The sequence below is a fragment of the Macaca mulatta genome, chromosome 8 (assembly GCF_049350105.2).
Source record: "Macaca mulatta isolate MMU2019108-1 chromosome 8, T2T-MMU8v2.0, whole genome shotgun sequence".
Classification (NCBI taxonomy): domain Eukaryota; kingdom Metazoa; phylum Chordata; class Mammalia; order Primates; family Cercopithecidae; genus Macaca; species Macaca mulatta.
The window spans coordinates 2,249,264-2,265,267 of NC_133413.1; the positions used below are offsets into that span (position 1 = coordinate 2,249,264).

General features: G+C 47.5%; 1 protein-coding gene across 1 annotated transcript in view; it reads left to right on the forward strand.

Moving 5' to 3' along the window:
- Positions 1-11,482, forward strand: part of DLGAP2 (DLG associated protein 2) — a 196,421-nt gene extending 184,939 nt beyond the window's left edge. The window contains exons 10-12 of the mRNA XM_028852306.2: positions 1,213-1,304; positions 6,367-6,519; positions 9,926-11,482. Of these exons, the coding sequence (XP_028708139.2) occupies positions 1,213-1,304; positions 6,367-6,519; positions 9,926-10,144 (464 nt within the window). The 3' untranslated portion in view covers positions 10,145-11,482. The remainder of the gene's footprint in view (positions 1-1,212; positions 1,305-6,366; positions 6,520-9,925) is intronic.
- The last annotated feature ends 4,522 nt before the right edge of the window (positions 11,483-16,004 follow it).

The following is a 16,004-nucleotide window of genomic DNA, read 5'->3' on the forward strand; positions in this document are numbered from 1 at the left end:
AAGATCACGCCGCTGCACTGCAGCCTAGGTGACAGAGTGAGACTCCATCTCAAAATAAGTAAATAAAAATAAACACACACACATACAGTATATTCTTTTTAAAAATCTTACAGCTGGGCACAACAGCTCACACCTGTAATCCCAGCACTTTGGGAGGCTGAGATGGGCAGATCACTTGAGGTCGGGAGTTCGAGACCAGCCTGACCAACATGGAGAAACCCTGTCTATACTAAAAATACAAAATTAGCCAGGCGTGGTGGTGCACACCTGTAATCCCAGCTGCTGGGGAGGCTGAGGCCGGAAAATTGCTTGAACCTGGGAGGCGGAAGTTGCAGTGAGCCAAGGTCACACCGCTGCACTCCAGCCTGGGAGATAAAGCGAGACCCTGTCTCCAAAAAAAAAGAAAAAATTACTATTTGATTAACCAAATAAAGTCACTGCAATTAGGAACCATTTGTAGATTAATTCTTCCTACCTCACTAAACTGTGGTCTGCTGACTCAGCACTTCAGAAGTGTAGCGTGCGCATTACACGTTTACTGGGTACCTGGATTGGTGAGTTTAGTAGCTGTGAGCATATTCAGAAACTCGTGACCCTTTTGCCATCTTCAGGAGAGGAGCCACGTCTTAGCTGCTACGACCTTCCTTGTGTGGCCTCTGTCCACACAGCCTCTTCCTACATAACACACACCTCACAGCACTGCCAGGAGATAGCGGCCCACAGTCCACTAGAAATTATTTAATCAAATCCAATGAGAGAACACATATGGATGTGTTTGTTTTCTAAAAATGAAGGAATTCGCACCTAACCGAGTTCACTAACACGTCACAGAGTCCAAAAAACAGGAAGAACTCAGTGTTGCTTTTACTCACACGTGTTCTTGTGTCTTCCAGCTCATCCAAACAGCAGCACTGAAATAATCTCGATGCCAAAATAAGGAAAACTCCCTGAGGTATAGGCCGCCTTTTAAACTAAGTTTCTCCCAATACCCAAGGAGAATGTCCCCGCGGTGACGTCTGGTCGTCTCTGGATTTCCTTCGTGAGCTGGGGACGGAGCAGGCGGAGGCCCGACTCACCGGCGAACGCACTCGGCACGATGAAGTCCTCGGAGTTTCCTCTCCGGCCGGACCCGCTCCCTTGGTGTGATGTTTCTGCTTTTGTTTAATCGACCCAGTTTTGAAGCTGTTGTTTTTTTGTTTTTGTTCTAAACAGTTCTCGGGAAAATCAGGAGTGCCGTTGGGAGTGCCCAGCTTCTCATGTCCCAGAAATTCCAGCAGTTTTATTGGCTTTGCCAACAGAATATGGTAAGTGGATCCTCAGAGAACCCCTGTTCCCTGTAACCAAGTTAATGGGCGTCGTTCCCTAGATCCTCACTGTTTTCTTCCTTGTCAAAGAGTTCCTATCGGTATGCAGCATATCACACGCATTACACAGAAGACTTCCCGCCCTGGGGACAGAGACAATAGGCCCTGGTTTAAACACGATACCGAGGCAGGGAGGCTGATACAGGCCTGGTTTAAACGTGGTACCGAGGCAGGGAGGCTGATACGGGCCTGGTTTAAACACGATACCGAGGCAGGGAGGCTGATACGGGCCTGGTTTAAACGTGGTACCAAGGCAGGGAGGCTGATACGGGCCTGGTTTAAACACGATACCGAGGCAGGGAGGCTGATACGGGCCTGGTTTAAACACGATACCGAGGCAGGGAGGCTGAGACGGCCCTGGTTTAAACCTGGTACCGAGGCAGGGAGGCTGAGACAATAGGCCCTGGTTTAAACGTGGTACCGAGGTAGGGAGGCTGATACGGCCCTGGTTTAAACGTGGTACCGAGGTAGGGATGCTGATACGGGCCTGGTTTAAACGTGGCACCAAGGCAGGGAGGCTGATACGGCCCTGGTTTAAACGTGGTACCGAGGTAGGGAGGCTGCAAGGGGGAGTGGGGGCAGGAAGAGGGGGGCTACAGCAGCACGGGGCAACGCTGTGTCTTTGCAACTGGGTGTCCCACCAGAGCATCTTAGAAGAGGAGAAATAACAGAAATCTCTATTATGGCTAATGTCACAAATGAAGAAAATGATCTGAGGTGCCTGGAAATAAAAACACGTAAACAATTACAATGAAGAGATTAAGAGGATATTTTGCAAATAATTTATCATTTGTATTTTATAGTCGGTAGTGAAACAAATACACCATGAACTAGATGTATTAATACAGTTGATGTTAAACTTGGTTATTCCTGACAAAGAGAAAGAAAAACCACATATATATTTACATATACTTAGATATATACCTGTTAATATATGCTTATATGTGCTTATATATAAATATATATACACATGTTAATATATAAATATGTATTTGCTATTTCTGGCAGAGCAGAAAAGCTCATATATACATCTCATATATATTAGATTTATACATGATTATAATCATGTATGCATCTATATGTTTTTATATATACCTATATAAACATATATAGGTGTAGTGATATATAAACATAAATATTAACATGTATATGAAGGTTTACTTATGTATCCTTATATATACATGTTAAACATTAACATATAATATATAACATATTAACTATATATTTTATATATACAAATATATAGTATATATAAAATACACATAGTATGTGCGTAGGCAAATATATAGTATACATAAAACATATGTAAATTTACTTGGTAATATATTTTATATATATTATATATTTGCCTACACACATACATATACACTTTATATACACTATATATGTAAGTTTACATATATATGTTAACATATTTTATATATACTATATATTTGCCTACACACATACATGTATACTTTTCCTTAGCTGACTAAAGTATTCACTATTTTGAGAAATAGCTAAATAATATTTATGCTACTTAATAGGTTGTTTTATAATATACACATCGATTTTTTTTCAGACCAAACATTTTCAGTCAAATGCAAATAGGTCTCCTCTAGGCCTCGCATAGCAATGGTGCCAGGTGTTTTGATTGTTTTCCCTGGCTTTTTCACACGCAAGGAGACATATTATTCTTACATATCAAAGGATGCACAAGCAAGCCAGAGTTGCCATCTCATGTCTTTTCATTAGGATCATTAAAAAGTGTGCCTTCTCTAACACTTTCCAATCAACCCCATTGAAGTTCACAGCAAATTTAAAGAGTTATCAACACATCACTCTGACAAAGTTATAATCATCATTTAAAAGGGAGAAACAGAAAGGTTTGGAGTGCCTTGAAAGAAGCTGCTAACTGTGTAAACACTGAGCTGTCGTGTCGCCTGTGAACGTCCTTGCCTCCTCTGTAGTATCTATTTAATTGTTACCTTTAAAGGAATTCATTCGGACCACTGATGAACTCTGTGTAATATCATGCAGACTCGGGTGAGCCTAGGCAGGCGCTGTCTTTAGGTAAACGCTCGTCCAAAGCTTCCCACACACAGCCCAAGGTGCATATTCAGGCTTGCTACATGTTCCTTTCTGCTCTGCCAGAAATAGCTAATATTTGGCTTAAAATTGTTCATTCTAATATTTGTTATGCCTTTTGAGTTTTGAAATAGCTGGCTTGGCTACATCCTTTTCTTTCGACTTCTATTCAGGATTAGTACAAAAACACTGTGACACGTTTGCTGGGGAAGAGTGGTGTGGGGAGGGGGTGGTGCCTGAGACAGGCCTGGCATGAGAGGAGCGCTGATATGGCAAGACATGCTTTGCTCATCAAAGCCAAATGGTCCACAGCACGAAGTAGCACCACTGTCTGCTGGAAGTTGTTGGTGGGTAACTAAGCTTTAAGTCAAAGAGTGACCCTAGAAAATGTCAGAACCCCACCCCGAGATTGAGGACGGACCACAGGGAGCGGAGCCTCTCAGGGTCGGGTTGTACGGGTGGCTTGTGACGCAACCAGAAGGCACATAATACCGGAAAGAACTTTCCCTCAAAGCGTGCGGCCTGATTGCTGTGCTTCTGGGACCAGCAGTTTGGCATCCCCAGAAAGGTTGTTACAAACTCAGTCTCATTCAGACCCACTGAGCCTGCCTCTGAATTTTAACTCCATCCAACCCCAGAGGTGTGTGCGTCTGAGCAGGTGCCAGCGCACAGAGAGCTGCCCCAGGCCACACGGGGCACCGAAGTTCCTATCCAATGGACCAGATGCCAGAGCCACAGGGCTGTGTGAATTTAAAACAGTGGCAATTTCACAGGAACGAGGCCCTGCATGACTTTGCTGGTGTAAAGGGAATGGCATGGCACAACCATTGACTTTTTTATTATAAACACCTTATTGTCTCTGAATGTCCAGTGGATTCAGGTGCAACCGCCTCCCCCACCAAAAGAAAACAGAAGACAAAGCCAAATCCTGATCATGCCAGGCTGTGCCCGTCCGGCCCCAGTGTGGTCTGGGTGAGCCCAAAGGATGGGCATGTTGTTGCCAAGGAGAGGGGCATGGAAAGGCGATGCCTGCTCTCAGACCAGGGCAGCCTCCGCCACAGTGGCCGGCCATGTTCCTCCTGCGTCCCCTGGGAGATGTGACCAGGACCACTCAGCTGCGGGCGAGGGAGGAGAAGCCGCTCCGCTTCCCCCCACACCATCAGGCAGAGCCATGCCCAGCCCTCCAGAAAGAGGGGGCACAGCCATGCCCAGCCCTCCAGAAAGAGGGGGCACAGCCATGCCCAGCCCTCCAGAAAGAGGGGGCACAGCCATGCCCAGCCCTCCAGAAAGAGGGGGCACAGCCATGCCCAGCCCTCCAGAAAGAGGGGGCACAGCCATGCCCAGCCCTCCAGAAAGAGGGGGCACAGCCATGCCCAGCCCTCCAGAAAGAGGGGGCACAGCCATGCCCAGCCCTCCAGAAAGAGGGGGCACAGCCATGCCCAGCCCTCCAGAAAGGGGACATTGTTAGGTTGGCGAAGACTTCTGGAAGCCAGGCAGGCACCACCCCTACAGCCCCTGAGCAGCCTCCCTGCTGCTGCTCACCCGGCCCGGCCTGCCCTGAGGCTGCAGCTCCTGGCGTCCCTCGACTGACTTCGGTGCAGAACGTGGCCTCCTTGCCAGGCACTTTGGTTGTCCCCACCCACAGAGGCTGAGTTCGGGCTCCCGGCCGGCGGCCAGTGCCGCCCTCCCCGTGCTCCTGGGGGACGCCTCAATGGCCTGGTGGGGCTCTGAGCGGCCAAGGCTGCCCTCGTGTGGCTGCAGAGGAGAACGGGCTCAGCCGAGCAGAGGGCAGCTGGGGACGCCAGGTCCTGGTTCTGGATGAGGAATCGCAGAGCTGTCCGTTCAGCGTGCTCTTCACTGAGCGTGCCGAGTGTGCACTGCTGAAACCGGAAGCAAATCCAGTTGAATGTCGACCCACCAGAAACTCCTCTGACTCTGCTGAACCCCCACTGAATCAAGGGAACCATGCCTGGAAAAGTCATTCGGATTTCAATGTAGGGAGCAAGCCAGGCGCGGTGGCTCATGCCTGCATCCCAGCACTTTGGGAGGCTAAGGCGGGCGGATCACCTGAGGTCAGGAGTTCGAGACCACCCTGGGCAACATAGCCAGACCCCATTGCTACAAAATTAAAGAAATTAGCTGGGTGTCGTGGCCTATGCCTGTGGTCCCAGCTCCTTGGGAGGCTGAGCAGGCAGGATCTCTTGAGCCCAGGAGGTCAAGGCTGCAGTGAGCCATGATCACACCTGCGCTCCAGCCTGGGCAACACAGCAACACCCTGTCTCAAAAATAAATACATAAATGTAGGCAGCTGGTGGAAATCATGTATCTATCAGGCACTGTGCAGAGAAACCAAGCACATCTCTGGGTCCCACTTGGCCAGGGCTGCAGCCCAGCAGCATCACCTGTGCCTCCTAAGTGTGGGCGCCGGTTGGTGAGAGCGTCCTGTTCCTTGGCACGTTACATTTGTAAGGTGTCATCCCGTAAGAACGAGAGCTAAGAGCCGTCAGAGAACAAGCAGGTAAAGAACGGGCTCCAAGCTGGTTCCCCACTACCACCACCAGGCCAATACCACGGCAGGCTCACAGAGCCCTGTCCCTTCCGAATCATCCACAGGTGACCAAAAACACAGGGTCCTACTGCTTTTATGAGCTGTGGAGCATTTAGAAACTCTCCCATGTTCCCCATCCCCAGCATTTTCAACATGGGACAATGAACGGCTGTGCTACGTGTTTTTAAGCCATCAGCAAATACTTGTGCTAAAGTAAACTGTCATGGAAGCACGGCAGGCCTTCCCAAATGTTTGCCTCAGGGTGGAATTAGCCACGCTTCTCCCTAATCCGCCTCTTGAACGGCGCGCGTGGGGAGGAGCGGCCTCCCCCAGCCCTGCGCCCGCGGGAGACTCTCCTGGCTCTGAACACCCTGTGTGTGTCCCCAGGACCCCAGCGCCATGCCGAGGCCGACGTCGCAGGACCTGGCCGGCTACTGGGACATGCTGCAGCTCTCCATCGAGGACGTCAGCATGAAGTTCGACGAGCTGCAGCGGCTTCGGCTCAATGACTGGAAGATGATGGAGTCCCCGGAAAGAAAGGTAAGGGCGTCTGTGCAGGGCCAGCTCCCCGCAAACCCCCTTTGCCACCGCAGTAACGACCTGCTGCAGGTACCGCACGACAATGGGGTTCTCAGTCTTTTGCTGGCAGCACAGGAGCACGTTTCCCTCTATGTATGTGTGCATGTGTGTGGCATGTGCCCAAAATGGGGCGGAATCGAAGCCTTGGGCATGGGTGGTAAGTCATAGGGCCTTCGCTGCTCTGTCTCTTCTATATAAGCCTTTCAGAGACACACTAGCCAAGATGACAGGAAAATCTGCAGCCTCATTCCGGACAGGCGTCTCACCTCTGAATTATATTCATCAAACCTGTTCTGATCGTGTAAATATGAAGCTGGTTTCCCACAGGGGAAGTTTTAGCCCTGCTTATGGACTGTCTCCTAGTCAATATACCTTCTAGTACAGCCATGATAGGCAAGGCAACATTTCATACCTTATCGAACAGTTTGATGAATTAATCTTCCTGTAGATCCATCAGCCTCAGCCCTTAAAATAGGCTGAAATTTCCCATTAAATCTGAACCCTGGCATTTCACTTCTTCCATGTTGCTGTCATCAGAAGAACTAGTAGATGGTTCTGAGTCAGCAGCAGACATTGACTTCCTCACACGTTTTAGAGACATCCTGAGGAACCATCATTGGATTTTTCTAGACAAATGTTATCAATTAAAATGATAAAGAAAATCAAGTCAGCATCCTTTGGGGGAAATGGTGTTTGGTATCCAGCAAGGATGCACACCTGGGTCATTAGAACGAGAGCCAAGGCTGATCGTCCTCATCATCAGCTCCTCCCAGAAGGTGTCCTGGCCGCTAGAGGAGTTCCAGGCCAGATGCTATCCATCCAGATTCCCTCTCATCCCAGATGACTGGGGAGCAGGGTGGGAGCACACAGGGTCTGTGTAAGCCATGCATGGGAGAGATGCACATGAGCCACACCTGGGACAGGTCCACATAAGCCACATGTGGGACAGGTCCACATAAGCCACACGTGGGACTAGGCAGGTCCAAGTAAGCCACGGTTTGGATCTGAGGTGAAGGAAATGATCAGTGATGTTGAGTAAGAAGGCTGTTCAAATGGAACGTACTGAAGTTAGCCCAGGTGCATGCGATGGTTCCATCTAGTTTCCATTCTTTGGTCATTGAGAGTGAATGTGAGCCCATCTACCCAAGCTGCACATAGAGTATGATTCTCAAAATGGAAATGTCTTTGGGAGGCTGGGTTGATCACGAGGTAAGGAGATGGAGACCATCCTGGCTCACATGGTGAAACCCCATCTCTACTAAAAATACAGAAAGTTAGCAGGGCACGGTGGCTCACGCCTGTAATCCCAGCACTTTGGGAGGCCGAGGCGGGCGGATCATGAGGTCAGGAGATGGAGACCATCCCGGCTAACACAGTGAAACCCTGTCTCTACTAAAAATACAAAAAAAGTTAGCCAGTTGTGATGGCGGGTGCGTGTAGTCCCAGCTACTCAGGAGGTTGAGGCAGGAGAATGGCGGGAACCCGGCAGGCAGAGCTTGCAGTGAGCCGAGATTGCGCCACTGCACTCAGCCTGGGTGACAAAGTGAAACTCCATCTCAAAAAAAAAAAAAAAAAAAAAAAGAAATGGTTTCTTGCTGAGAGCAGAGCACACCAGTCCAAAAAGTGAGCAGAGGCTCCATGCCTGAAGAGGCAGCCCTGCCCCTCCTGAACATGGCATCTTAAAATTCCCTGGGGTGAGACTGGCGGATCATGAGGTCAGGAGATCGAGACCATCCTGGCTAACATGGTGAAACCCCGTCTCTACTAAAAAAATACAAAAATCTAGCCGGGTGAGGTGGCGGCGCCTGTAGTCCCAGCTACTCGGGAGGCTGAGGCAGGAGAATGGCGGGAACCCGGGAGGCGGAGCTTGCAGTGAGCCGAGATCGCGCCACTCACTCCAGCCTGGGAGACAGAGCAAGACTCCGTCTCAAAAAAAAAAATTTTCCTGGGGTGGGCCCTGCACGGCATCTGCTGGACACTCCTACAGAGCCACACCCGCAGGCTTAGAAGCTCCTTTGAACGGGGAACCCCACAGTAAATACTGATGTGTGCGCCTCACAAGCTCACAGTTCACGGGACACCAAAGGAGGAAAGGGACCCTCTTCTTTCCTCTCCTCTTGGCGTCCCCTGAACTATGAGGACAGTCATGTGCTGAAACCAGGAATCACTTGTTAAAGTAGCTGAAGGTTTCAGTGAACCCATCGCCCCGGTGTTTTAGATGGACGCCAAGAAGTCAGGTAAGAGTCATTGCTCCCGGCCTAGGTCGTGTAAAATAAGCCGAGGGAAGAAAGTTCCAGACACCAAAGCAGCCTCCGTGCCACAGGCCGCCTCCGCACTCACGCTACTACCTGTCTCCCCGATCTCCAAGCACCTCTGGGCTCCCTGTGGAATGTTTCAGAGGCTGAAGAGAAAAAGACACGAGTGGGGTTTTCGTGCTTTTCTCCCCCGAAATTAGATACCGACTTAGGAAAGTGGTTCTGACGCCTTCTGCCATGCGCCCTTTCCTGGGAAGGAAACAGCTGGCTACAGAGTCCCTGTCATGGCTCCGTCCAGAAGGGGAGATGGGGCAGGCCCCGCTGTCTTTAGGAACGATGTGAACGCACAGTTGTGGACACAGACGTTTTGCGGGGGCAAGTGCAAGCTTTACCCTTTGCATTTGTTGCGTAATTGTGAGATTTATCTTTCTAAAAAGGCATACACGTATTTTAGCGCGACTTATCTGAGAATCTGAGCTAACGGTCAGGAATACTTACTTGCATCTTTTTACAAAGCAAGCCAGTGAATAGTGGTTTTATAAATATCATCCACGTCAGTGGGATTTGAGGCCAACAAGAGAATTCGGCCAGTGTTTCCCAACACACCCACCCATGTAAGATGGTTTTCATGAATACACTTGGAATCCCAGAGTCTGCGGAAATCCCTGCAGTGTTTAATAGGGATGTCCAGCGATGGTGTCCAAAACCCTCGCAGTGCCGAGCTTGGCGACGCAGGTATCGGCCGATGCTCAGAGGAGATGACACAGGGCTTCGGGAAGTGCAGGAATCAGGCAACAATGTCAGAATAACTCAGTGACTCCAGAGACGCAAGGCGCGAATCTGCAGAATGTATTTCCTGATTCGTGAACCCTGCCCCCAACACCTCTGCCCCCTTTGAATTCAGAGTGTGAGGGAGCTTCTAAAATTACATACTGTGCAGAAGGCAAGCCTGTGGCCTGGGAGTCAGGGACCAGGGGAAACGTGGGAAGGGAATGAAGGATGCTGCCACGGGGGTTGTGGTCGGGAAGGGTGTGGGCCAGACCCCAGGGACACTGAGCTGTTAAGGACCCACCTCCGACCACCTGCCAATGTTGACTTGTGATGCTTTTCAGGAAGAAAGAAAGGTCCCACCTCCAATACCAAAGAAGCCCCCCAAAGGGAAATTTCCCATCACAAGAGAAAAATCCCTGGACCTGCCCGACAGACAACGTCAGGAAGCCCGGAGACGACTCATGGCCGCCAAGCGAGCGGCGTCCTTCCGGCAGAATTCTGCCACCGAGCGCGCGGACAGCATCGAGATCTACATCCCCGAGGCCCAGACCCGGCTCTGAGGATGGAGGCCGGCCACCTTCCCCTTGGTTGTTCCTGCTTTTTCACAAAACGCTTGTACAGTTTGTTGCCTCCCTGGTGGTTTCTGTCATTTCTTCCACTGAACACGCCCTTGCTCTCATGCTCCTTGTACCGTGAACACAGTGGAATGCGGTCAGTGGCCTCAGAGTCCACGGAGCTCGTGGCGAGGACGACTTTTGTTTGTTTTTTTTTAACTGGTGGCCTGGCTCACACTCGGCTCTGAGGGACAGGCGTGGTGAGACCTGACTTCTCCTCCGTGTTCTCAGAGGACGGCGAGAAATGCCTCTGGAGCTGGAACCCAGCTTACATTTTGTTATTTCTATTTTTATAAATTGTGTGATAATTAGAGGTAAGAATAACAAATAACTATAAATGGGTGCATCTCACCACCCCCTAGAGGCATTAGACACCCAAGTGGAAGGTGCTACAACCTGAAGTGCAGGAAGAAAGGCCCATTCCCCTCGCACACCCGAGCTTTTGCTCCCTGAGCACAGGCAGCCCATCCACCCGCTCCGCTCTCCTGCTCCTGTTTGTCACAGGCAGAAAACATTAGGCTCCTTGTGTCCAGCTTACTGTGAGGGAAAGTTCTCTCTCCAGCCACCAAACTCCCCACCATACAGTTCTCCAGCATCCCAGGGGATGACAAATCTGAACCCACTAAAATACCCAGCACAGCATCTACACGTTGAAAAGATAAGCCGAGTGTTCCCACGAGGAGGTCACAGGCAGAGAGAGGAGAGTCTTACGGAGGGCTGGGAGCATAAAGGGGAAACAATGTCCTTACTTCTATGAAATAGTTATTGTATTTTTTATTTCTTTGTAACTTAAAATACGACACCCAGTATTTTCTTTAAGTTTCACCATTTACGCTACATGTGATTTTTTTAATGTATGTATATATATTCTCAAATTGTTCTATCAGCTGACTTTCCAGGGTATCCTTAAAAAAAAAAACCACGAAAAAAAAAAAACACAAAAAGTTTGCTTGTTTAAAATGACAATTGTGATGTTGTAAAAAGTTTCAGAAATATGAATGTGAGTGGTAAGTATATCTCAGTTTAAATGGTAAAGAAGAAATGTAGTTTACATTTGTATTTTTCCAGAATTATTTTGTCCAATGCAGTATTGCTTAAGTCAAGAATATATTCCTTGCCTGTGTTAGACCTGAAGGGAAAAAGAGGTCACATATTGTGATTTCCAGCTGTGGAATTCAAAAAAAAAAAAAAAATTAGTGTTCATGACTCTGTGGTCGGTGCCAGAGGAAAATAGGAACGACTAATAGGCTCTCCGTGTGTATCATTAAATTCAGCTGCCATGACCGTTGTTCCAACACGACTTGTTTCACAGTTCAGACCAGTCTTCGAAGGAAAAGCCTATCAGATTTTCCCACTGGGTTCCAGTTTCAGAGTCCTCGTTATTACTCAGAGTAAAAGCAGGACTGCGATGTAAGATGTTTCCACCCCAGTACCTGGTCTTCCTTCCCGGCTTAAGGAGTACCATGTACTTAGCCACAGGCAGAACCGCTTTCGAGGACGACCCATAGCACTTTGTTTCTTCACCTTGATTTGCACTTTACAGCGTCCCCGGCCCCTCTGCAGCCCGTGGCTGGCAGGGCGTTCGAGGCGCAGCTGTCCGGCAGAGCGCCCTCCAGAGCCGCGGGGTCTCCCTGCCTCATTCGCCACATCCCACGGAGCATGGGACCATTGGGAGCAGAGCTGATACTAAAGCATGTTTAGCTTCGAAGTTTTACTTTTTTAAAGCTGAGTAGTTAAGAATTCCCTGTAACAACAAAACCCTGTAAATTAAGCCTCGTATCTGGTATATATTTTACCAAACAGCCTTAAAATATATTTGGAAGCAAAAATCAGTACGAATGTATCTCCTTGAAAAATGCAAAAAAAAAAAAAAAATTCCCTGAAATATTCTTCTATAAATGAATCCTATTTCCCCAGGGTGTTCAAAGCATTTTTCTACCTAAATACCTAAATTTTGAGTAGTGTACAGTAATGATGCTTCTTCCTATATCCACTCTATTATGTTAAAACAAATATATTTGCGAGTATTGGCATTTTAGACTTTAAAAATGCTGTATGATTTCAGATGAACTCTGCTGTTTAGAAATAACCACAGTAAAGCAAAGTCAGTGTGCACTCCGAGTGAAAGGAAATGTAATGTGGATACAGGCCCGCCACCTCCTCACGTTGGTCTATCTACTGGCAGCTGATATGTTTCACTCATTTCCTTGAGCTGATACAAACATGTATAAAAACAAACTGTTAAAGTAGACAATAATTATTCGTCTCAGATCCCAGATTCTATGATCCCTGCTTAAAATGTTCACTAGATGTAGGTTGATTTCTTACGTTGTGTAGACTCATTATTTTTCAATCCCCAAAAGTCTTGGCCTAAACCATCCCTAGGTGAGCAGACCAACCTACCACTACATTGCACAGGGGTTGGTGACTCGACGTGGTGAATGTGGACATGCCCTGCTCGGTCCGCCATGTTCCAAAGAAGATGATTTAATGGTAGAACGGATACCTGCTGCTAGACCTGATGGAATGTTACCTGTCCGTGTTACATAATCAAGTGCAATATACTCAGTTCTCATGCAGGTGACATTCTACCATGAAACGCAGAAGATAAGCCATGTTTATGTATTGTACATGTCAAGAAAAATAAAACTGTTTATGATACTTGTGTTAGTTACTCGAGCTAGCTTATTTCAGCCACTTCTAGCAGATACATACCATGGAGCTCACGTGTGACCATTTCGTCATATTTAAAATATAATTTTAAGAAAAGAGTAAACATCCATTGGAGAACATGGCTGAAAATTATTGTGATGTTCGCTCTAACCCCATACCCACATTCTCTAATGATACAGCCAATGACGGGTGAAACCCAGACACTTTCCGTATAGCTGACAGGTTGATCCTGCTCTGTTGAAGGCTGTAGTTAATAAAACACAAGTATGATAAACAGGACCTCGCATTTAGCCCAGGAAAGGAGAATGCTGCTTGTTACCCAGAGTGCTTTTCTTGTGATGCGTCTCATGCATCTTCACGTGTTATTGTGTTTGAAGTAAAACTAGCTGTTCTCAATGACAATTTTTACCATATTTTTCTCAGCAAATTTATATCACCATCTTAGAATGGTATATAAAAAATTGAACTGTTTATGATACCAAAAAATTAGTTTTGTTTAAAAGGAAATGTTTTCAACTCCAATCAATTCTAAAAACTTCGAGCACGTAATTGAAAGGTAAATGGTTAGATAAAAATATAAATTACATGTAAGGTTATCTGGTTTTTTTGTTTTTAAAAAAAAAGGCTACAAAATCAGTGACCTGCTAAGTAGAGGGAGTTTCTCCCTGCTGCTTCTTATGACAGTGGCCAGGTTTATGATTAGAAGACACAGTGGCAGAGCGCACACGTGCATAGGTTCTGATTATTTCTCTTGGAACGTATGTCCTTGTCTTCCCTGTCTTGATTCTTGCCTTTTCAATGCCATATTAAGCAGCCACTGTTTCCACCCCTTTCATTAGAAGGCCCTGCATCTGTAAATTCGCTCATCTCTGTTTTCGTGAGATCCTTGTAAGCATCGCTACCCCAGTTCAGGATGGAATTCCACAGGAAAGTGAAGGGATACTGCAGGCCTGTGTTTGGAGCGCCTGTAGTGACTATAGAATGAGCTGTATTAGGGACCGCTCTCTGGTTTGGGCCAAACCTTTTGGGGGCGAGTAGGGAGTTAGGGAGGTGGGTCTGAGTCTTCCTCAGGAGGGCCTTTTCTATCGGCAGGACCTCCATCAAGTCAAGCCATCCTGTGGTCCTGAGCACTAAGGGGCCAGGGGACCTCCTGGGAGACGCAGCTCGTGTTTCAGCTGTGTTTCATCAGTCAGCCTTGCTTGGAATTCTGGCAGGTTCCCTGGGGTGTTTCAGCAGACAGGAGGCCCATGTGCTGTGGTCAAGTCAGCCTGGGTACCCCAGTCACCAGCAGGGCCATCCTTGATGACAGGGCCCCCCACGAACCTGGGAGAGGCAGCAGGAAATGTGTAAGAGTGTGTGCAGGGGTACGGACGTAAAAGCGTTGCCCAAAACAGCACTGGTTCGGGGAGGGCCCCTGGATACTTCCTTTGACCCACACTGAAAACTGGAATCGCCCCACCTTTGAGCATAGAAACAAGCTCCTCCAACACGGGCCGAAATAACCAAACTCCCCGTGGTCCTTGTGTGCTCACTTCCCAGCCCTCTTCTTGTCAAGCCTGAACTTCATTTTTTTTCTAACTGCAAATTTAACAGGCTGGTTTAAAACAGCAGTTTTCGGACGACAGCCCCTGGGAATGTGCGAGGGTTCTCTTGTTTTGATCTGCATGTCTGTTTACACTTCTCTGTAGGCATGGGTTGAATACAAGGTTCCAAAACTTGAAAATAAAAGAGAAAACCATGAGCTTAAGAGATGAAAAAGATGACCCCTTTCTGAGTAGGATCCGTAACCCTGTGGACTGGGGCAACGCAATGTGCTTCCTTCAGCACCGTGTCAGCCGTAACACACACCACGGGGGGTCAGATCAGAGCCACGGCTTCCCTTGCGGGTGCCCCATCTTGTTGCTATTAGTTGGGAGTTGCAATTCCTTGTTGGCCATAAACAAAGTGCTAAAGGAAAGGGCTTGTTCTATGCATTCGGCTGAATGTCCCCCAGCACAGAGTAGCAGCAGAATGTTCTGGAAGTAAAGGAGATATTGCTAGGAATCTCTAGGCCGTTAGTCAGGCAACCTGGCTTTTATTCATCCTCAGCCAGCAACTCATCTCAGTTTTTTCCTCTGGAAAGGGGATTATAGTTCCTGTCCCCATCTCCCTTGAGGACACATTGTGAGGATTAATGATATATTGGCTCTAAAGTCCTTTGAGCTCCTGGGAACAGGTGGTGAAAGTGTGAGTTCTTGCTAAGGATGAGTCCCTGGCCTCTTCTGGAATGCTGCCCTCCCAGCTCTGCAAGGGATGCTGCCAAAATCCAGGCTGGTTGTAAACATCTCAGATAATCAGGGACCACCAGAGGCAAAGGCCATGAGACTGTCTTTGGAAAGGTTTGGAAATGGAGAAATAACTATAAGGGCCATTCTCCTTAGCTTCTGGCTGTCATTTCAACTGTTTCTAGATGCTTCCAAGAACAAGAACCCAGCATCAACCAGAATTAGGCCACGTTTTCACCATTACTTAAGCTCAGTTGCCTCTTAGATGAAATGAGGAGATACACTAAACATTAAAGTGATAAAGGAAAAAAAAAATTTGGAAGCAGAAAATTGCATGGGTAGGGAAACAGCAGGAACGAAATCAGACACAGTGACTCAAACCACAGAAGGGTTTGAGAAGCCCACCCCTCTAATTAATTCCTCTATTTCACACTTCAGAGAAGGCAGAGGTGGTCCGTGGGAAAGCTCTGGGAAATAACCATCTTTCATCCTTGCCACATTGAAAAATGTCCACAATTTTATGAATTGCTGTCCTAACTCTGGCGTTTTTATCCAGTGTTAAAATAAATTATTTCAAGTTTCAATGTAAACACTTAACAGATGACTTCTTTGCAGAGGAAATGTTCGTTACCTACTATCAAACTACTTTTTAACAGATTTTGTACATACACACACCAAGGTGACAGAGATTTACCTCCCTACTTTCTTAGATTTTATGTAACTCTTTTCATTGGTGCTTATTCAGAACCTGAAAGCCTTGGGCATCCAAGCTTTCACCTACTCAATGGAGGAGAGGTGATAATGAAGGAAAAGATTGACACCAGGTTTCTTGGACAAATTTAAGTTCAAATTCATCTCTTTCAAGTAGA